The sequence below is a fragment of the Accipiter gentilis genome, chromosome 3, assembly GCF_929443795.1.
Source record: "Accipiter gentilis chromosome 3, bAccGen1.1, whole genome shotgun sequence".
NCBI classification, from domain to species: Eukaryota; Metazoa; Chordata; class Aves; order Accipitriformes; family Accipitridae; genus Astur; species Astur gentilis.
The window spans coordinates 40588222-40611419 of NC_064882.1; the positions used below are offsets into that span (position 1 = coordinate 40588222).

The following is a 23198-nucleotide window of genomic DNA, read 5'->3' on the forward strand; positions in this document are numbered from 1 at the left end:
TTTAAACATCCCTAATTATTATGTTAAGATATAAGTCATTCTTACTGCCCTTTTCCATGTGCTTCAAGTTACATTAGCTTTAAGACTTTTTGATGGAATTCTGGTCTATAAACATATTTTCCTTAGCTACTACCTGAAAGTTGAATAGGTTGTATTGCCATTCATTTGGGGAAAATTGGAAAGGGAGGAATTTGCTGAAAAACCTTATCTTTAAGTCTCTTTGTTTCTCCTTCAGGGACAGCTGAAATGTAACTATTACTGCTATCTTAATGTGTTCTTGTGTTCTCTATGATACCTTAGTAGCTGTTTAGAGTAAACAATTGATACTAGCTTTTTAAATGTGTATACTATATAACTGGCAACTGCAGTTATGAAAAGCAAACTAGTAAAAGTGACTGCTACCTCTGCTTTCAAGTTGCAAATGTCAGATGGTTTGAATAGGGCTAATTTACTGCAAATCCGATGGAGACTAAAACTTGGGGTTCTGTGGTTTACTTGAAGTAGCCTTTTTTTTTTAGAAGGAAGTTATAAATGTATCTACAGATGCAAATGTAAAGTAAAAATCAAAGAGCTTGTCTCATATGCAGATGTTGATAAAAAAATAAGATTAAAAATCTGATTGCTGTCCTATCCTTTCATCAGTTCCATTATTTGTTCCATTATTTCCCATGTCTAAAACAATAACACCAAGGGAGTCTTACCATAGTTTAGCATTTGTATCTTACATATGGGGCTCAAGGATATAAAGTTGTCACTAGCAGTCTGTGTGTTGCTATACAGCAAGAAAGAAAAGCTTTGTAGCCCAAGGATGTTTGTTTAAAAATTGACTTTGTATCTGGAAAGGAAGTGTATGTACAATGCTATCTTCTTTGGCTATACACAAAAAACAATGTTCACATAAAGTGTGTTGCTTTCTTTTAAAGCAATCTTCCTCTCCATCCTGAGGTGGTGTTGGGGGAATAAATAATGGCCCTTGGGCTCTAATGGAGCCTTAAGCCATTTATTTATAACTCCTCTTTAGGAGACTGGATAGAAAGCTCTGTTCTTTGTCTGAAAAATGTAGACTGTTTAAGAATGCCTTTGTAGTAATATTTTTCTAGGTAAAATTAGTTAAGAAAATGGAAGACATTCTGCATACAAACTTGTCTTACTGTTCAGATGTTACTGATGAAGCTTAATCATAAATTCTGAAGCCCTTTGCAGACAAACTTTAAGCATGGCTTTTGCATTGTTTCCGAGTAGTGAACCTTCACCAATAAACTGTGATTTCAAAAACTGTCAGTCTGCAAATAATGACTTTTGGCTAGGAAAGACTTTTTAATGGATTTTGTACTTTAAGAAGTAGGAAAACATTTTGCTATGCTGATTCTTAAGGAAATGTAAAATACTAGTAAAAAGTAGTTCAAAAAAATGCCTGAATTGGGCAATGTTCTTTCTGGGGACCCTTAAGAGCTTGTATATTTAGTTTAGATAAAGCTATTCCTGTCTTTTGGTTTAAGATGAAGTGTTTTGCTTTTTACCCTTAAGAATGAAAATGGAAAGCCGATTGTCAGACTGTAATTTCCTCTCCACTGAAATGAGAATTGGATCAAAGCTTTTTCATTAAGGGTAAATTATCACTTTTAAATTTGCAGTTTATTCACATGCAATATATCAGAAAACTTTACAAATAGATGTCAGAGGTTTTGTTTAGAAAGATCAGCTGTTCAGGAATTTCTTCAAGATATCCAGCAAAACCACGTCCTTTTAAAGACATTGCTAAATGCACATACAGGGAAACTGAAAACTGCATGCAGTTTCCTTGAAGGTGTATGCTCCTTCACACAGTTAAAACTTTTTTTTTCTGATTAATTTCAGTACTCATCTGAGAAGCTGAACAAAAGTGGCAGCTTGTTCCCTTTCGAAATCAACGGTAAGTTCTTCAGAAACCTTAGCTGTGTTTTACTGAGGTAATTGGTATAGCAAGCAGCCTTTCTTTTGTAAATAAGGTGAGGGGGATGGAGCATGCTGTTGTAGAGCCTGCTGGTTTAAGCTGGTCTTTGAACAATACTGGGAATAGCTAGTTGTTAGTTTTGTACTTGTGATCTGCTTTGCATAGTAAAAGCCCTTGTAACACTTTTTTTTTTTGGGGGGGTGGCTCAATATCTGCTATAGTGTACAGAAGCACAGCAATGCTGTCTTTCATGCTAAACTTCTTCAGGTTCCTCAACTAGCAGAAAGCTCTTGCATCTTTACACACCTTCTTACATGCTTTGCAACAAAGAATATCCAGCTTGATGCAAACCATAAGTTGAAGTCCAGTACAAGTGTTATTTGCTTTTCCCCCCTTGGCCATCTTAAAATAAGAGTAAATTGTATCTAGCAAAAAATAAAAATGCCAGTTATTGATATGTAAACTTTGTACTGCTTTATTGAGGGATAGACTTGAAATTATGCATGTTCTGTTGTGTCTTTAAGCATGGAGGATTTCTATTTGCTCAGTGGGATTCCCTGTAAAATGTGAATCTTGGTTTGTGTAGGTTTTAAAGGGAAATGGCATTTTATCTTAAATACCATTACCATGTAAACAGTTAAAACATGTGTGCAACTCTTGACTTTTTTTTTTTACAGCAAACTTTAAACCAACCTCCCAGCCTGGGAGAAAGCTTCCTAAGGATTTTTAAAAATCAGGCCAGTCCAAGCTAGGAAATTGTCATACAGTAGATGCTAGGAGTTTCAAACAGTATCTGGATCCCATTGTGTTGGCTTTTTTAGTTGCATTGAATTATGGATGGTCCCTGCCTTGAAGAGCTTACATGCTTAAGGCAAAGCACAGTATGTGGTTGTACCCATCTGAAAGAATGGAGGAGGAAGGACAGAGGAATTCTAATAAAACATGTTGTTTGAATAGGCCAGCTGTCTGCACAGTTAAATGATTTTGAGACAATAGGGTGTTCTTTAAATAAGATCCAAATAAACAGGATAATCCATGACATACTTTCGGCATGGAACATGTACAACTATTTGGATTTGCAATTTTTAAAGCTACTCAGCAAATGTTTTATCTGTTGATTACTCTAAAAACTTAGTTTAGACAACCAACTATAAGAATATACAAATATTTAATGTTTAGCCTATATCTAGGTTCTTAATAGGCATAGGGGAAAACTTGGTATTTTAAATATTCTGTCGTTAAAGCCAGGATAAGTGAAACTTACTTGGCTAATTGGTTTAAATTAGCAAATTTTCTAACCAAGCATGAAGCACTGTTAACTGGCCAACAGTTTTGCTGCTTTTCAATTTGCAAATCCAAAGTCTGCTGTAGTTCTTCTTACACTTCATTGTATAATGTGGAGGAACAGCTGTAAAATGTGCAGAATGTTCTCAAAGAAATGCTTTACAAAAGAGTGAGAGGCTTCGCTGGCAGACTGCTTTTAACCCAGCATTGCCACTTCAGATGAGAAGTTGTGCACTATGGGTTATGTCTGTATTCACAGTAAAACTTGCAAGAGGGTCTTAAGGGATACTCACGTTATTTTATGCATTGAATTGAGGGGGTTTTTTTCCCTACACTATGAATATGAAGGAAAAAAAAGGGAACAATCTGCAGTCTGATTTAACTTCATACTGTTTCTAATTTAAAGTAAAGCTTTTCACACCACAGAATGTGACTGCACATCTCTGAAACTTTTCTTTAGGAAGGTATTTTTAATAGAAAAGAGTAACAGCCAAATGAAGGACAGCAGTCTATGAAGAGATTATCCTGCTCTTTTATTTGAGGGGGGAAAAAAGTTCTCACATTACTTGTTAATCCGTTTTGGTTGTACCTTAGGTTGTTCACTGTTACAGGTTTTAATAGTGGTAGATGCTATGCGCTAGGAAGCAGGTAAGCAAGCTGTCAGTGTTGCTTGCTAAGAAACACAGTGCTCTAATCGTTCAGTATGTAGGAAGAAGCATTAACAAGGTACATATATACTGGAATTGGCTCCTGAAATACTTTGGTCTTCATATTTTGGGGATTTTCTACCTTTCTAACCTAGTTACATGAGTATGTAACTATAGTGTGAAATTTCGATTAAGAGCTGGATATTTGTGGCTCATCTTTCTAAGCCCGAGTTTGATTCAAGGTTTTACATTAAACTGGGTCTAAAAATTGTCTTTTTCCTTTGCACCTTTCACATGTATCTGTTTTGTTTTCAGAAGAGAGTCCTTGGAAAGCTTTAAATGGGGGTTGCCCAATCCAGACTGACACAACAAGGAGTTCGGCTTACCCTTTCCCAGTGTGCCCCTTCAGCACGGGCACTGCCGGTAATGGTAGTCTGCAGTGGCAGCAGGAATCTTCCAGCACGTCTATGGTGTCAGGATGGATAAGTGAATTAAACCTTAACGAGAACTCGGGTCAACCCTTGGCACCACCAACGAAACGCCATTGTAGGTCCCTGTCTGAGCCAGATGAGCTGGCTCGCTGTCGGTCACCGTGGAAGCCTGGCAATTCAAAGGTTTGGACTCCCGTGTCAAAGAGACGGTGTAATAGCGGTGGTAGTGCTACCTTGCAACGCTGCAACAGTCATGGAAGTGCAACCTTACAGAGAAGCACAAGCATCAGTCTGCCCCAAAACATACTGTCGCTAAACAATGTCTTCACTATCACCAGCTTCAACACATCACCAGTACCCAGACCTTCCTCTGCCAGCAGCGGGTTTGTGGACAGTAGCGAGGGCAGCACGAGCTCGAGTACCCGTTGGAATTCCGGAGGCCCTTGTGACTTTAACCCAAGGCGCCGCCTCTCCCTCTCCCAGGAGCACATCACTGAGACGGGAAATCTCTTGCCTTCAGCCAACAGCACTCCCACCTCCACACCCGAGCTCAGCCGGCGTCAGGGCTTGTTGAGATGCCGCTCTCAGCCTTGCGTTCTGAACGAAAAGAAGAGCCGGCTAAAGCGCAGACGGGAGGAGGATGTACGATGGAACAGACCATCGTTAGACTTTTTTAAAATGACACGGGTGAGATTTTACTTTCCTCAGTGTGTGGAGGGAGCTCTTGCAGAAAGGCTATTCTAGATATACTGAACTAATTTGTAGTTGCTACAGTCTTGCTTGTGTTCATGTGCTGATACACATCACCTTCAGCGGTATAGCAGGCATCTTACACTTGCCAGTGCTATATACTCTATAGCAAATCAGTTACTTTTTGCTCCCAAAGCCTAGTTCTTGAAGTCCAGTCTGCTTCATACAGACTACAAAGAGCTATGAAAACATGCTTGAAGCAGAGGCCAAATTAAAATGGCTTGTTTTTAAAACACAGGGAAGCCATGGCGGGGGGGGGGGGGGGGGGGGGGGGGGCGGGTAGACAGGGTAGCAAAAAAGTTAGGCCACTGTGTTCCTAGAGAACAGCGTGCAATGATTGCTAAGTCATCTTGGTACAAATCTGTTGCGTTAAGCTTCCTCTTACAGTTTGAATAATTCCATAAAGCTAAATAAGAGCAAGCAAACCCCTATATAAATGAACTAACTAATGAGACTGCTAAGAAACAGTCATAAATAGAAATAGTGTTCTAATACGGCAACTGCAGGTGCTCCAGCTCAATGGAGAGGTGTTTTACTCCACTTACTCAGAATTCTACTTAATTCCTCATGTGACAGTAAAGGTGCCGACTTAAAAACCAGTAAACCTCAGTTCATGCCTATACTTTGCATGTAATACAAATGCATGTACAGAGTTCATTTTTTCAAAGCTTCTGTGTCCACAGAGGCAACAGCTACAGTTTAAAACAGAAGATGCTAGTTTAGTTTCTGTAAATGTAAAATTGAGTCTTACGTGATGGTCAGAGAACACTTTATGCTTGTGAGAATGTAACTACTGGCTTCAGTAGATACCAAACTCAGGAGGTTTGTGTGAGTAGATCTGTTACGAGTAGCGGGGAGGAGGCAGTTTGCAGAAGTAGCAATAAAAATGTAAGGACAGGAAATAGTCTGCACCAGTGTTCCTGATATTTGATGCACTGTGCAAAAGAAAAGCTGAATATAATGAGATGCTGGCTCTAATGTCCAACCAGTGGTACCTTGGTATTAGTAGGCTTTACATAGAAATGTGTGGCAAAAATACTAGTAAGATACTGGAACTGAATGGTCTACTGTGGGATATTCAGAGTTAACTCGTTTATGTCCCCTTTGCTTAACTAAAAGTCTGTATGATGACATCTGTCCTTCTCTTACACCTTTGAGACAACTTAGAACTTCAAGGATTTTCTTTAAAAATACGGGTTGTTTTTTTTTTTGATGAAGCTGTGCGGTACGTAATTGGTTGGCAAGCCATATGGAATGATCTGTTTGCTTATTGACAAGGTTGGTAACCAGTTCTGTTCTAGATATGACTAGACACTGTTCTGAGTTTTGGTTAAGATGCAAGTTTACTAGTTAGCTAATCAGATCTTACCTGTTTCCCTGTGTTAATCACTGCTGAGATTAGTTTGCTAATCTACTCCAGAAATACTAGTGGATTTGCCTTTCAACTGCCTGTGTGGTCAAACGCAGGTTTCATTATTTAAACTGAATGTAAAATTTAAAACCTGCTCCTTTTTTGGCTAGACTTGCTGTTTGCATTCTTCAAGCTCTAGAGGTGAGATAAAGTATTTCAGACTGACAGAATAGTTTTAGTTGCTCACATGTTATACCTTCTAAATAATCCATATAATGTGTATGAAGAAAACTTGATATAGCCCATGTCTATAGGAAGTTTTTTGGCTATTTAGATTTGCTGCTGAATTGAAGAGTACATGAGACTAATACTCAGCCAGTCTTGATTACTTTTTCCTGCAAGAACTATTTTGAAATAATGTTTTCGTGATAAGCTGAGTAGTTTACGCAATGAAATTCATTCTATTCTGTCAAGGCCTGATGGTTTGGGGTTTTTTTCCAGCTGTTTCAGTAGAATCTTCCTGTAAAGATACTACTGTGTACTTAATCAAAGGCACAAAGTATAGTTTGGAAATGCATTGTTTTCCAAACATGCTAACTTTAGTGAAAACATCTGTTCAAAAACTAGGCAAGTACTGAAAACATTTGAAGTAAAAATCAAATTAACTTTTCAAGAATTGTTGGATTTTTCTTAGAATGACAGCTTGCTTACCCATTACATTGTTAGAAGTCTTATATTTCTTCATAGCCTACCTTTTCCCCACACGCCAAATCCTGGCAGGTATATGTGCTTTGAAACTTCTATTGTGGTCTTAAACATTTCTCTCTAAACTTAAACAAAATTACTGCTGTGCAAAATATTATAAGCTAATACTACAGAAGACTGGTTTTGAAGTGTCATACAAGGAGATGTGGATGTGTCCTATATCTGCATATAGCTCAGTGAGGATCAGAACTACAATAAGGGGAAGTTCAGTAAGACCTCTCTTTCATGTATCTTGATGGCTCCTTACTGTTTCCAAAAATATTTTTTCTGTGATTTCAAATTCACTTCTAAGTCAGTTTCTGAAAGACCTATGTTGAAAACAAGTGCTTTTAAGGATTTTTGTTCTAAGCTTTACTGCAAATATTTTGATGTCCTGAAATCTTCCTGAAAATCTAAACTTACTGAATTGTTGGTCAAAACCAGGTCAGTAATTAGATAATTAGTACTGCTTGTGAAGAACTTAAGTCATATGTTATCATAGATCTGAAGGTGCTGGGAAGGGAGAGTTCTTACTTTACATCATGGTGGTATATTGGAGCCACAATAGTGTGAAGAGGGGAGTTTTGGGTTTGCAGCTGTTTTTGCCAATGCTCTGGAGTCCTGAGAGGTCAGCACTGCCAAAGTTGCTCAAGGTTTCTCAGCTAGGAATTCTTTCAAATCAATATTTGTCAGAACTAAATGATATATTTACTTTAACCTGAAGCAAGTGCTGTTCTTCATTCAGATCTTGAATAGCTGTGGTTGGGTGAGGTTTTAGGGGGAGAAGGGGATCAAAGGTGCTTTAGGGTTTGGGGTGTTTTTTTATTAGTGAACTGTTTTTTTTGCTAGCTGGGTTCTAGAAAATGTACTTAGTAGTTGCTGCTTCAGTCCCTACTAATTTGCTAATATAAGTGCTAGAAAATCAGTCTAATTCTGAAAGCCAAGTTCCCATTGCCATTGCTTTTTAAGCTTAGAGTTCATAGGTGAGTAAATTCAGATTATTAATCTATACTTATAAGCTATCCTTAGTTTCTGTACTTGTTCATGGCTTGCTCCTTCCATTGTTGCCTCTTTAATATTCTAATTTGTGCCTTTATTGAAAAGAAGGAAAGAAATGGGGCAGCTCTTAACACCATAAACTTTCTTTCGATATACTTTGATTTTATTTTCTTCTTCCACAGACCTTCACACTTTACTTAACTGTACTCCCCCTCTGTTTTAGATTTTATGCCCTCGTGGAAAAAAATATGCCATATCTTCAATTCTCATGGAAAACACTACATTAATATTCAGTAAAATGAGTAATTCACGTATGTAGAAATAGATAGAAATGATTGGGCAGACTCCTGTACACCACTGTTTAGCTCTTGCATACTGCTAAATTCTGAAAGGATCTTTTTCTGGACTTGAAGCTGAAAATACAAACTTGTGAAACTTCAGACCTTCTAGAACATGAAGACAGCTGTAAAAACAAATAGAAAAGACTGTAGGAAAAGATAACAAAATGTGATAGCTGTTTTCAGCCCCTAAGGACTCAAAATCACTTTCTCTGTTCAGTTACGTATGCAAGAATAGCTGTATGAGTTGTAGAACAGCAGAACAGAGCATCTATGCCTACTTTGTATTTGTTCAAAATTGTCCAACTAAGAAGCTGGCTCCAGTGAGGAGTGTTGGTCTTCCTTCACTGCAGCAGGTTTCTGGTCACCCTGGTATTTCAAGATGACTGTGCATGGCAAAGAGCCTCTTTGGACTTATGTTCTTCTGCAGCTAATGAGCTCTATCACCGAGGCTGCTGCAGAATAAGTAGAGGTGGCATTTACACTGGTAACTGCAGTAGGAGGGTAGAAATGTTTCTTTACTGAGGAAACTGCTGAGCTTTTTTCAAATGTTCTGCTTCCTGAACTATATCAGTCAATCCTGAGGTGCAACAAGTAAAGAACAGCCAAGAGGTTGCACATGTTTTTCAGTGTGTAAGCAAGTTTTATTGTGACAGTGAGATTTAATTCTGGTTTAGATCAAACAACACGCCATAGTTTGAAGTCTTGCTGGTATTTAACATTCTTGTGCTACTCCTCCCCCAATGCTGTGGTGTGGAGTTAAAAAAAAAAAAACAAAACCAAAAAATAATCTTGGTATCATGCTTAAAAAAAAACCACCCAGACTTTTAACATGTTCTCTGAAGTAGTCTTTGGTCTGTTTAAATAGTTAATACAAAATAGCTGGCTTTATCCAAGTAAGGAGTAGTTTCAACTACTCAGTGCTATGGCATCTCATGCATTAACATTAGAGTAGGTAAGACAACACCATGAAAAGTTTTAAGGGGCTCTGAACAGTGAAGGAACTCGGGGACTGAAGTTGTGATTTCCTAGCACGGGGTGCTTCTGCCTTCTCAGAAATGCTTTAAAGTCATCTGGATTTTATACTAGCGGATTTTCCTGGTACTGAGCGAGATCCGAAGTGCCACACCAGGTCAGGCCAAACTGTGCAGCCTGGCACCCTGCCTGACAGAGAGCAGCTGCTTTGAGGCATGCAGGAACAACGAAAGTGCAATGTGAATGTGATACTTCCTCCAGCGTGATGGCCTGGCTTCTGCCAGTGTGCATCTTGGGGGCTTCAGAGTGAGGATCAGTGGCTCAAACTCTGGCAGCTACTGGTAGATCTGTGTTCTGTGGATAATCTGGTTTTTAACCCTTTATCTTGGGCTTCCACAATATTCTACAAGAGTTTAATTTTTGTAAAACTCTCTTCATCGTGACCTTCTCCAAACACCTGAGTGGTTGATTTGTTTTCTTTCTTGGAGTTTAAGGTCTTGAATCAGCAAAACACTTGAATAACTTTGATCCTTAAAGTAAATTGAGCTTAAATTGTCTCTGCTTTGATTATTGACTTTTATGTCTCGGGTCACAGTGGTGTAGTGGCTTTGTGGATTTATATAGCAAGGTGGGCTTCTCACAGAAGATAGCTTCTGAAGCATAAAGACTTGTCAACTCTGGCCAAAACAGCAAGACTAGTATTGCTTAGGTATGAGGATAAGCAGAGGGACTAGTTGATGGTGATTTCCACAGCACTTTAAAAAAGTATGCAAGGTACAGATGAATGGTGGATGTGAATATATTTCCCTGAAGGGTGTGATGAGGAGGAGGCAGTCAGTATTTTATGAAGGGCAGAACCCATCAGGAGTGCTGTGACTGAACTTAGATCAGATGACTGCCACTTTTCCTGCAGAGACTTTCTTAGTAACTCCTGATCTCTGTTGTGGAACCTCTGCATTCGCTTACTTGAATTTTACTTTGTGTGGGCCCGTTTGCAGAAGCCAATGTGAATATGTACGAGGGCGAGATATGATACTAGTTATTTATCTAAACCAGGGTAACAAAACTTGTGGTTGCTATCTGAGAACTACTAGGCATTCATTTTGGTGGTTTTTTTTCTCTTTGAGGTCACTCTAATGGTCAGTATGCAGACAGGTAAATGAATTAGCCATACTGTGGCCTCGCTTAGTTTAAGCAAATTAAGCTCTTAAGCATTCTCCTTGATTCTTTGAGTTCTTGTTATCAAGAAAATTTCTGGGTATGCCCTGTTAGGCATAGTTACAGTAGATTTGTTCACTTTTATTATGCCACAACAAAGTGGATTAATGTTCCCAAGCTGCACAAGGAGTGTCACTGCTGTAAGTAGAACTCAAGCATGGACATAGAAGAGACAGTAACATACCCATGAGTAGTGCAGCGAAGTAGCCACTCACTTGCATTAGGCTTTCTCCCAGGCTGCTGTTGTAGCATATGCAAGATAAAGAAGTGATATCAAGAGTCCCTTACAATGCTAGCAGGGTAACCTGCGAGTCAAGCCTGGACTGGCTAAAGTAGGTTAAGTACTGGCTCACGAAGTTCATTCAGATTGTGTTCTCTAAATAGTAAGCATGTTGCTTTAAATAGTTTGAGATGCTTATGTAAAGCTTGTCTCTTATAGCCTCCTGTCAAAATGGGAACAAACAGGTTATTTGGGGTAGATGTACTTTCCACTTGTGGATACAGTTAAGTCAGCAAAGGCTGTTCTCTGCCTAGCAGACTACACTTGTGTAGTATGATTTGGGGAAGATATTTAATACAACTGCAAGTCCTAATCGCTTAAGCTCTTGTACTCTTACAAGAAGGTGTAGTACAGCATCTCTTGGTCAGAATACAGGTCTGTGGTTTGTCTTTTTTTTTTTTTTTCCTACTTGTAGATTACACTTTGTAATTCAGTGATGCATTAATGTGCACAGTTGCTTCTCAGACAAAATAGATGGTAGATGTCCTTGCACTGTATGGGGGTATCTTTTGCTTCAGGGCACCCTTGATGCCCTTGGCTTTTGGAATATGGTTTGTGGAAAATACAATACAGATGAGCTGTATGTAGTGAAGGATTGGACTGGGGTTGATAGGGATCAATAAAATGGTAGCAAATGTAAATATGAAACACTAATTAATTTACTAGTAGTTTCCCCTTGTATAAGATTAAGGACCAAGAACGACAGCTATGAATGAAGCAATTGAGCCAGGGACAGAATTTTGTTTCTTGTTTGAAGATTGAATACCTACTCCTAGGGGAGCCTTTAACTTCACATTAGAAAAATAGAGCTAATCCTGGCCTACCTTTCCTTTGAAAAACAGTTCTAAGGCCTTATTTTTATTTTTTCCCCCCCCTGGTAGTAATTTCTGTAAGTGATCATAAACCAAGAAGGCAAAAGATAACATGAATTGTATTTCAAAAGGCATGAAGTAATTTAAGATCAGTGGTCAATGGTCTTGTTCAGAGGAAGGGAGCTGGGTATCAAAATTGTCTGGCTAAGTAAATCAGTGGTTTAAATCCGCTTTGTGTAATTCTAGGCATAAACTTAATTTATAGCTCAAAAGAAATGGTCAGCAGTGGACCTCAAGGAAAACGTTTCTACTGTTTGCCTATACAATGTACCCTATGTGCAAGAGGCCAAAGACTTCAGCATTTCCGAAGTGTAAGTGTTTTTTCTTCAAGGGCAACTTTATGACTTGGAGGACAAATGTCTGAATGGAAATGGATACAATAAGATAATTTGTAGGTCTTCTAAGCTTCAGCAGAGTGAAAATAAACTACGGCTATGCCTGCAGGATTTTGAATAATGAAATGCAAGTCAACTTTGATCTGCTAGAGGTTGATAAAGTTATTATATTTATTCATTGCAAATTAGTTTAGAAGTTAGAGAATTGCTAAGATTGGGAAGAACCCCTCTTTGGAGAGGAACAGGTATGTGGAAGGTTGGAACAGTTTCTTGAGATGCCTAGTCTCCTGTCGAATTATGAAAGGGAGAGACTTTCTGAGCAAACTTCAGTGATGGAGAGTCATGGTCCCAGCACCACTTGCATTGGTGAAACAGCACAGATATTCCTGAACTCTTTGCACCTGTCTCTGGATAACAGATGTCTAGTAATCTTCAAAGCTGCTAATTTAACCTACAATCCAAGTCAAAATACTTGGAAGTTGAGCAATATGCATTTACTATGTAGTGTGATTATGTCTCCCATATCTTCAAATTAAATGAAAAATAATATACAGCAGTTTGAGTTGAAGTTTGTGTGACTACTTCTGTTTGGCTTACTATCAATCTGTAAAAACCAACTGTGGAAATCATGGGTGAGGAAAGATGTTTTAAATCATCCTGTCTAATGCTCTGTTGATGCATGATTACTTCCCACAATATATATTTTTTTTTAGTATTTGGTCCACTGTAGCCTTTTAAATGCCTCCAGGGATGGGGTTTCCTTAGCAGATAAAGAGCCTTTTGTGGGAAGCAAAGGCAGTTTCACTTAAGGTATAAAATTCATTCAGACTCACTTAAGATAGTGGCATGTATTTCTGGGTCTCTTTCCTACTGTCATGATAATATTTTATGGAAATAAAACTTTAAGCTTCCTGGTCCTCTGGTCAATGAAAACATATGAGCTCTCTTAGTCTCTATTTGAAAGCAATTTCTGCAGGAGTGGGAGGAGGGATAGCAGGTATTAAGTATGGTGTCTAGAGACTAGGAGTCTGTATCCAGTTATTCCTTTCTGTTTTATGAAAATGTTAGGGATGATTGTGCTTTTTGCCTGGAATATTTTTTCATGGCAGTTAGAGGAATTACACATGAGCAGTATTTGCTGTAAAAAATAATAGTCAAGGACTTAGGGTTTCTTGCAGAACTTTCTGAGGACTTGAGTAGAACCAGCTAAAGTGTTCAGCTAGATCTCCATTTCCAGTCAAACATTTAGACTATTCCTTTCACTAATACTTATGTCTCTTAATAATTTAAAGCTCTTCAAAGTACTCCAGTAAAATAGGTTAATCAAAATGAATATTTTGTAGAAAGTGATGAACCTTTTCGGTCATTTTAAGTTTTATTTACTCTTCTTTGTGAAGTGTTACACAGGTGTTGCTTCCTATGCTGAAGTTCTTATGTTTAAAAAAAAAAATTAACTGCTGTTTTCAAAACTTAAACAATTCCTTAACCTGTATTGTGTCAGAATAAAAAGCCTGTATTCCTGTGATCTGCAGTGAAGATGTGCATAACTAATAAGTGGACTTAAACTCTGAACATATTTTAAAAAAACCAAACACAAAACCAAAACAAAAAACCCCAAACCAACACAACTTTATTCTATGCTGTTACAGATCAATAGCAGGGAGGTTGTACCAGGATGTGTCTAGTTCAAATGGTGTTTTGCTTCTCAAAAGAGATTCCCCAGGGGGAATGAGCAGTAACTTCAGACAGAAAAGCCAATGGTGACTTCTGACTTGAGGAAAGCAAGCTGTTCCCTCTGCTAGCTCTGTGATTCCACTTGGGATGTGATATGCTGGGTCTATTGAACTAGGAATTGTTCCCGTATTTTAATTTATGTAGCTTAAATATACCTGTACTTGTGAGCATTCTTCTAAACTTCATCATGTACTTGTCTCTTGCAGTGTTCATTGTTTGAACAGGAACTTGATTAAATAGCAAGAGTATTTTTGGGGAGATATTGAACTATTTTTATAGAGGATGCATTTGTGGCATAAGTAGTTCACTTAAGTTTAAAGACAGCTTTTAATCTTGTTAGAAATCTGTATTTTCCACTGGGCTTTACGTTACTATCTGACAATCAGTGATGAGTTTGGATTTTGTCATTTGAGGCATAGTTGTATGGCTATCTTTCATCCTTCTAAATTGATGAACTGCACATCTGTTTTGTGATAGTAACGTTGGAAGTCTCTTAATTTTTCTATTTCAGGAGTGACTTTGTTAACATCAGTTAAGGCTTATCTAGAATTACATAGATCTTATTATTAATAACTGTGGTGTTTGAAAACTGATGTTTGTTTTCTATAAGCAAGGTTACCCCATCCCTTCCCAGATGGTTTTTAATGCGAAGTGCTTGAAAACCTTGAGGTGTTTTGTTTTGTTTAAATCTGGGTATTATGCTTAGTAACTAACAAAGCAATCTAACAACACTAAGTTTTAACTTATTAAAATAAGTTCAGACATTGTACCATGTGAAATAAGAATTACTCTTGTACAAAGAGCTGAGTCTTTCACCAAAATGCGTGTATAGTAGCATGGTCTGAAGACAACCTTTGTGCCGTGACTAACTTTGAAGGGCAGGTTGGGGGAGCAAATGTTGAGAGCTTTTACTGTTGTTATTTAGGTGGTGCAGAGACTTAAGTGTGGGTTTTAGCTCTTCACCGTGCTGTGATGAGTTCTTGTGGAAATGAGAAGAGTCTAGGTTCCTAAAATGAAGTAAGATATTAGATTATAGCATTCTTTCAGGGGCAGGTAAACATTGTGTAAACCTTTCCAAAATTTGGTTATAAGAAAGGCTGGTCAGATTGTAGCTTAGTTTGACAATGAATCTCATAAGGTTTAGGATACCAGATAGTGCTGTGGTATGTAGCTACTGAACTGACTTCTTGAAGCTTTTCAAGTAAAACCAGTGGACTTTATCCAAGTGCATATAAGTAATGTGTAACTCGGCTCAAAATGGGGAAAAAATGCTGTGGATTTGGTTGTCAGAGACACTGCCCTGTGGAATTAACTTTCCTTTTGAACAGTCTATGTGAACCTTTATGCTTGCAATACGTGTAGTTTGATTATGTAAGCTGTAAGGGTTTCCTGGCAGAACACTGCTAACTTAAGAGTGCAGTTATTACAAAAGCAAGATGTAGGAGACTGCGTAGTGGCAGACTGGCTTGATGAGTTTGGATCCTCTTTGCTTGATGATATGTGTTGAGTCCAATAAATTAAACAGGGAATGGTGCCTGGTTTTCGAGGCTTTCAGTATTTCTTCTTTTCCTTTAAAAAATAAAAAGTGATTTTTCATAAAGTAAAAGCATTTCTGATGGCAATTAATGTTTGCTGTATCATTTTCTTGAACTTCAGATAGTTATACAGCTGAATACAGCTGGAAAAAAAGGACATCCTTAAATAAAAAATGAGATGTTGAAACTAACTCTTGTCAACTTCCTCCAAATTCTTTTTGAATCTGGGATATAATTGAGATTGAGACTCCCCCTGCACTGTTCAACAAAGTGCTTACTGGGAACTTGAATTAACTTTTTCCAAAAAGTTCTATAGGGAAAAAAAAGTTAAACTGTGTTAAACTGTCTTTCCTTGTTCTGAATTAAAGGTAGTCCTTCATCACTCACTTTAGTTTTCTTCTCTTTGTTTTGTTATAGATGAAGGTGTGCTAACTGTAAAATGCTTCATTCTTTTCACATCCACTCTTGTGTAGTTTTAAGTTTGGATTCTCCAAATGCTTGAATTCTTATGTTGGTATTTTAATGATGTTCTTAAGCAAATGCCAGTGTGCAAGGCATTGGTGATGATGCATTACCTTCTCTGAAGCTGTGCTTTCCTGTGATTATCCTGTAGCATGTTAGTGTTGTGCAGTCATTTAGTCTGCTTTGAAATTATGGAGGTTTTGGTTACAGAAACCACTTTAGTATTTGTTTTTCCCCTTCCTCACTCCCCTCCCCTTGCCACCCCTGTGGTTTGAGTTTTGTATGAGGAGGACTCAGAGGAAGGGAAGTTGAATTCCTTTTCCTCTTTTTCCTCTTTCAAATACAATGGTGATTACAATGTCTGTATGAAACAGGCATTATATTTTGGTAATAATGTTTTGTCTCAAAGCAAGTGAGTCATCTTCTGACTGCCAAGCTCCAGAATATGACAGTCTTTAAGAACTTTCCATATGAGGAAGCAATAACAGATTTGTTGGACAGCTAATGAGTAATAGATAATTAATGTCCTGCTCCTGCTAAGCTTCAGTATCTGACAGGTATTTTGCCTTTTAGTGGGATGTTTAGAGAAACACTTTCTACATAGTTTATAATTTGATCTAATATATGAATCCTTTAAATGCCAACTTTTTATACCATGGCACAAAAGCAATGTGACTTGCTCTCACACAGTTACCTGTTGGGGTGTGTTTGTTCACATACTTCCTGTGAGTTTATTCTAGGGCAGCAGAGATTAAAGTTTAATCTATTAAAAATTAATCATTTTTATAGTTTGGGAGACAATTGTTATTTTGCCTGTATTGGTGAGCATGTAACACTGGCTTCATATTGGATCTAGATGAGCAGGAGCAGTATCATTGATATATTAAATATTACTTTAAACTTGAAGTAGAGTTAGGGTTACCTAATATTTGAGATAATTAATTTTTATGTAGCTTTAGCTTAGTTTAAAAGTATTACAAATAATTACTTCAGCAAGCTGAAAGTTTCCAGTTGGCAGTATTGGGCTTCTTTTTAGTTGCTGAGGGTGCTCAATCATCAGAGCTCACACTTTCTGTTAAATGGGAGAATTTTGCCCGTAGTGCTTAATGGCTCCACTGAACAAGTGGCCTTCTGAATCTCTGCTATTTCAGCACATCTGATGTTGTTCACGTATGGCTCTGCGGTTGGTATAAAACTAGTAAAATTCTTTGATAGTCTTCTGTTACTGATGAAGATGTTTTGACACCAAAGCTGTTAATTTTGGTATCTCTTCCAAGGAACAGCCATTTTGAGAAGGAAGACCTTTCAAAATAGGTGCCCAGGTGTCTTAGAGCAGGAAAGCTTTCCCGAGAGCTCTAGGGCACATCTGAGGCTTGTTGTGTAGTCTCGGACTTATGGGAGCAAGTGTTGATCTCAATGACAGATCCTTCAGGCAGGACCAGCATGTGCTGTCGCAATACCTTCAGCCTCTACCAGGCTTCAGTTTGACCTTGCTCTTAAATTTTCTAATCCTGTTTTAATACACAGACCCAGTTAACTGAGACTTGTTTTACTGTGGTATCAGAACAAATACCAAGAGGATGAATCTGTAGTTTGCCAAGGTGTTGGAGATAATGCAAGTCTTAAATCTGATGCTTTTACCTCTTCCTTCCACAAACAAGATAAATTATCTAGATGGCTTAAAAAACCAAACCAAAAAAACCCAAACACCCCCCCCCCCCCCGCCCCAAACCTCACACAACCAAAAAAATCCCCACACAAAAAAACTCCAACAAAAACAAAATCAAAAAACAAAATAAAAAAGGGGGTGGTGGAGGGTGGGAGTTGCTGTTCATCTAGGGCTCCATTTCAGATGTACTGGAGCTTGGATAATCCAGCTCTTCTGTAATTCCCCTCTTCATAACAAAGAAAAAGCTCCTTTATTTATACCTCTAATTGCTAATTAATGAAGTCCTTAATTGTTAGAAATAGCTTTTTAGGTTGAGCAATCTTAGAGGGAAACACTTTTTCTAATCTTGTACCTTAAATGATGCTGCTGTCAAGAACAGATTGAAAGTTTCCCTACTGAAACATAACTGATAACTATGTTCCAAACCAGAGTTGTACAGGTCAAAGTTGGTTAAGAAGTGGCCTTGTGTTGTTTTTTTTTTTTCAAACTGCAGCAGCATTTTCTTGATCTAGTTATTTTTCAAAGACAGGTTACTATTTTTCTTACCTTGAACGTTGTTGTTGCCTGAAGAAGTTAGTCTAATGGTTTGACACATGGTTTGGAGAGCTTCTAGTCTTTGCCTCTATTACTGTTGAATTTGGATGCTATTCTGCCCAGTGGTGTTCTAAAAAAAAACCACAAAAAAACAACAACAAAAAAACCCAAAAAAACAACCCACAAACCCCCAAAAAACAACAACAAAAAAAACCAAACAAAAAAACCCCAAAAGTAGGTGCTTGAACTTGAAAAGCTGCTTCAGCTGCTTGAGAAAGCAAGCCTTTCTGTAGGCATGTAAGGCTTTTTCTTCTAGGATGAATTTTACATGGTACAAACCTAAAGTATGGAACTGTTCTACTGGGAATCAACTTTTTTGGTCAAATGGCAGTTAAGCATCCTTACAAAATACATGTCTGTGTTTATTGGAAATTGGCAAGCCAGCATGATGTCTCCTGACTAATTCCACATGGTCTAAAAACTTTTTTCCTTCAAAGTGTTGCCAGCTTCCTTCCCCATTACTAGATCTGTGTGTGCGCCTGCATGTGCTTATGTTTTATAAGGAAGTTATGGACTATTATTTGCCGTTGTAAGTTCTCTTTTCTTTGGAGGGAGGACAAGAGAAGCGAATGTTGGAAGCAGGAGTAGTTCTTTTATTACAGTGTGAGACCAGGGCATGCACTGAATTAAGTAGTTTACACAGCTTACCACTCTTCAGGTTCTGCTTCTTGTATATTTACTGTTCTGTAACTCCCTTTTGGCGTTGCTCTGAGTTATCTTTGCTGCACTGCCTTGCTTTGCTGCTTTCTGTTTAGGGATTTTTCAAGTTCTTTGTCTGGTGTCAAAATCCTGTTTAGGCTCCTTTGTAGAGAATAACTGTTCAGAAAACCAGCTGTGCCTCCTGATGTTGAGCATCGCTAAATCCTGCTCCACTTTCGTCGTGGCAGTAAGAAGTATTCTGTACCTTCTACCAGAAAGATCCAGTAGAACTGAGTTCTCTTTGATCCTCTTTTGTGTGGTGGCATGACCAACTGATGGTAGTATCTGGAGTTCTATATAAATACACTGAGCTCATCTTGGGCTACTGTAGAAGCTGCCTTATGCAGATTACTGAAATGTTCCCTGACTGGTTAAGCTTGGGATCTAGTGACCCTGACATTTGCTGGGTGGCTCAAGCGTAGCCATAGCGTGTTTGAGGGCCAGGCCTGAGAGTTCCCAAGCATCTGGGAGGCCATGTGAACTCCCTCAACATCCCCACCCGAAATTCCCTCCCGGACACTACTGTTGTAACAAAAGGGTCATCCTTCTGGTATCCAGATTGGCTCAAATGTGATAATATTTACTGAAATGTGATCATCATTTATTAGAACAGCACTCGTTACAGCTTGTACTTGTGTTTTTTAGTGAACCTATTTCCACAATGACTGTGGTTCTGAATCTTTAACGTTAACGTATTAAATTGTAATCCACTTAGCTTGCTTCTGGCTTTTTCTGTCTCAGTGCATATTCTAAAAAATATGAAGACCTCTGGGGAACCATGATGCAAGTCTCACAAGTAGGATGTACGGCACAGTCAACAACCAGATGATGGTGGCAAAAGTGTAAAAGCTTCCCAAAAGTTCTGGGCCCAAACGGAATTTGGGGATATCTTTTTTTTCTTTACCACTGTCAGTAGTTTGACAATCTGGAAGTTAGTGCCTTAAAGCTATGGGTTAAACAAAAGCATGCTTTTGTACTTCACAAGGGGGTGCTGGCATTTGAGGGGGGGAGGAAGGAATCTGTCCTCTGCAGCCTTTCTGGTTTATGCTCTAGGTCTATGAATAGCTCACAATGCCTGTCTCTTGCACTTACTATTTTCCCCGAGCAGCACTATCTGTAACATTGATGTTTTTGAGATGGCCTTTGGTTTCAATTTTATTTTTTTTAAGTATAAATGGTATTTCTTCTTCAGGTACGAGTCTACTGGTATATGTTGGATCTTCTACCTTGGGAGTTCCTCATGCACCTGTGAAGTAACTTCAGTTCAGACTCTTGTCCTCCTGAGCAGTGACAAAAGCAGTTGCCAGTCATACAAAGCAAAAATTAATCTACTGCCACGTTCACCACAACTAATAGCGGCAGTGTGAGGTGTTTTCTCTGTCCCAGTCGTGGAGTACCACAGTAACTTGTGGGAGTAGCAGGAACTGTGACCTAAATAGGAAAGATTCAAACTAGTGCTACAACATATTGTCTGCAGAGCACAATGAGTGACAGGTTTGGGACACTTTGAATTTCTCCTCTGTTTATGTAAAAAAAAAAAAAAAAAAAAAAAGAAAAGACCTTTTTTGCTTTGATATCTTATGGGAAATATTGCAAACAGTACTGCTTGGCTGCTTTAGCTGCTGTCATCCTTGGTATTTTTTTGTTCTTCTGTTGTGGTAAAGTCCTTCCCTTATTACAAAACAGACTTCGTATCGTGCCTTCCATGGGGGGATCGTTTGATCTATATCTGTTCAGAGTGAGGGTCAAATCCCGTTTTCTGATGATAATATAGTTTGTAATGCACATTAATAGTTTTACCTTTAAGTTACAGCAGAAATAACTCAATCCTTGAAGTTCATGCATGGAAACTGTAAACCGAAGGATTACAGAGAAGGAAATGAAGAGGAATGGCAGGATGTTGAAATGCATTTTTAGTGAGCAGTCATATTTGTAATAACCTCTAATCTGTAAGAACAAACGTCAATGGAACTGTTAGCAAACTATGAAGGCTGCTAACTCCCTCTGCATTAAAGCTCCTTCTTCTACACATAAATTCCAGATCAGTCATATTTAAATTCTTAAATGTGATTCATACCTACTTTTTTTTCTCCATCTGAAAAAGCCTTCTGTTCGTAGTGTAAGGCATAGGATGATACTCCTTTCCCTAACAAGTAAGATAAAGGGCTTGAGTATCACTAATTTGTTTAAAAGTTGTGGGTTGGGTGGTTTGCTTTGGGTTTTTTGTTGTGTTTTTTTTAAATTAAATTAGAGCATCTGGGTTTGTTTGGGGTTTTTTAACTTCTCCAGTTTAAACTTAGATTTTCGAAGCCTGAAAACCAATAAGCAAGATATTCTGGACTGTTTCTCAGAGTTGAGTATGCATGAATGACTGTCACTGATGCCTTTTCTCCCCTTGTATTTTCTGGTTTTAATGTGCATTTTGTTGCCTTCAGGAAGCTCGTTGGTCAACTAAATGCACTAGTTCCTAGTTATTTCACTTATTAGTTTTCTCTTCTTGCTGTACTCCATACAGTTGAAGAGAACTTGGGGCAGGTTCCTTTTATAAATGTTTCCATTCATATTTTTTCTGAAAAGAAATCTTGCCTAGGAGTGCTAGTCTGTCACAAAGGCTGTTTAAATGTTAGTTCCTTGTTACTTTACTGTATTTAAGATACAGCTCTCAATACTCTATTTTGTACTAGGCTGCTTTCATCCTTCACTGACCAACTTGTGTTCAAAGTATTTTTTGTCATCTATTTAAACATATTCTCATATTTATGATAAGCTCGTTCTTGTGTAACACTCCCCACCCTACTAGTTTTAGTTTCTCTTCCGCAACCTTCTTGGTTAGGCTTAAATACTATAGAAACATCATAATCTTCAAAAAGTAATAGTTGTCATGTATAGTCAAGCTTATCTCTGTTGTTGAAAGAAATTACACAGGTTCATAGGCTTCAACTTACTGCAAAAGGCAAGTGACTAAAGCAGAAGTTGATCTGTTTTGTTGTTCTTTGATTAGCATGTAAGCACCAACTAACATGGGTTTAAACTGAAACTGGATTTTATAGTTCATTCCCAACATGGTTGGCTTCTATTAAAAAAACCTGGTGCGAAGACTAAGCTTGTGAGAGTGATCCCTTAAACTTATTCATGGCTGATTATATCACTTGTCCTTATGTGTGTTCTTTGGAGCTGGTTCTTTAGCTCTTCCTTTCCACTTGATCCCTCTACAGTATGTACACTTAGAGAACAGTTATTGCTGATTGTCCTTTCCCCATGCCAAATAAACCAGACTCTTGGGAAGTAGCCTTTCTGTGAATGTTTCCTACCTTCGACTCCTTTTTTGAAACACTACAAGTTTTTCTGCTTTGGGTCTGCTTTTGCTTTATTCTGTCTCCTTTTACGGCTGTATTGTGTTGGTGACTGCAGTTGCTTGTTTTTCTTGTCCTGCTCTGACCCTTCCAAGTGATGAATTCCTCATGATGCAGTTTGATAGTGTGACCTTGTGCTTTTCTATAAATGTCCCCTTGATATCATTTCAATCAAGTTCTTGAATATTCCAGCCTTCCCTTATGTGGCTGCTGCCACTCAACTTTAACCAGTGAAGTGCGTTAGTATAACGTACTCTTTGGGGGCATTCCCCCCCCCGCTTTAACCAGTCTTCAGATGCATCATCTATAGGTGGCCACCTCCATCTTTGTGCAGTTGTTTTGTATGTTGATTGGGTCTCACTTCTATATGAGGTTCTTGGTATTGCTGCACTATGTCTGGCAAAACTAATCTATGATGTTTTAGCCGGTTATTGAGGTAGATAGCATAAGAGTTGAGAGCAGGTTCGTTTGCCACACATGCTAGTTCTGTTAAGTACATAAAACTTGAAGAGCTATAGTTCTTATAAAACTATCTGATCGTGATGACCACTGGTTAGATGTTGAGGAGGATATTTAAGACACAATTATTCTCCTCTGGACTTGTTTTTCTACATACTTTTGTAGAGTAAGCAATTGAGGTTCAGTTCTTAGTTTATTTTTTTGTAGGCAGCTCAAGTTTGCTATTGGGGCTTTTAATACAGACTATATCTTGATGTTTTATGCCAAGCGGTATGTCATAGTGTGGTTTTGAAGAACTAACCCTTTTCCTTTTGGGATAAGGCGTAACTTTCAAGACTAGTTGTGTCATGCCGTTGTTATGGGCCCCCTTGGACTGGAGTCTGGTTGTTTAGCTGCCTTGCCTATCTTGCTATGGAAAAGTGTTTCAGTCTGCTTTGACTAAGTCAACAAGGGTGAGCAGAATATGTTAAGAGTTGCAATTAATTGCAGTGCTGAGCAGGGTGTGTGATCTCTTCAGCTTTCAGAGGCTGAAGATG

The 23198-nt window shown here is 38.3% G+C and overlaps 1 protein-coding gene across 5 annotated transcripts in view; it reads left to right on the plus strand.

The window, feature by feature from the left end:
- FAM53A (family with sequence similarity 53 member A) overlaps positions 1-23198 on the plus strand; it is a 73319-nt gene that overhangs the window by 27984 nt on the left and 22137 nt on the right. For 4 of the 5 annotated variants that reach the window (XM_049793102.1, XM_049793096.1, XM_049793110.1 and 1 more), the window contains exons 3-4: positions 1858-1912; positions 4180-4982. In XM_049793102.1, coding sequence (XP_049649059.1) covers positions 1858-1912; positions 4180-4982 — 858 coding nt within the window. The remainder of the gene's footprint in view (positions 1-1857; positions 1913-4179; positions 4983-23198) is intronic. The other variant, XM_049793123.1, reaches the window with a different exon arrangement.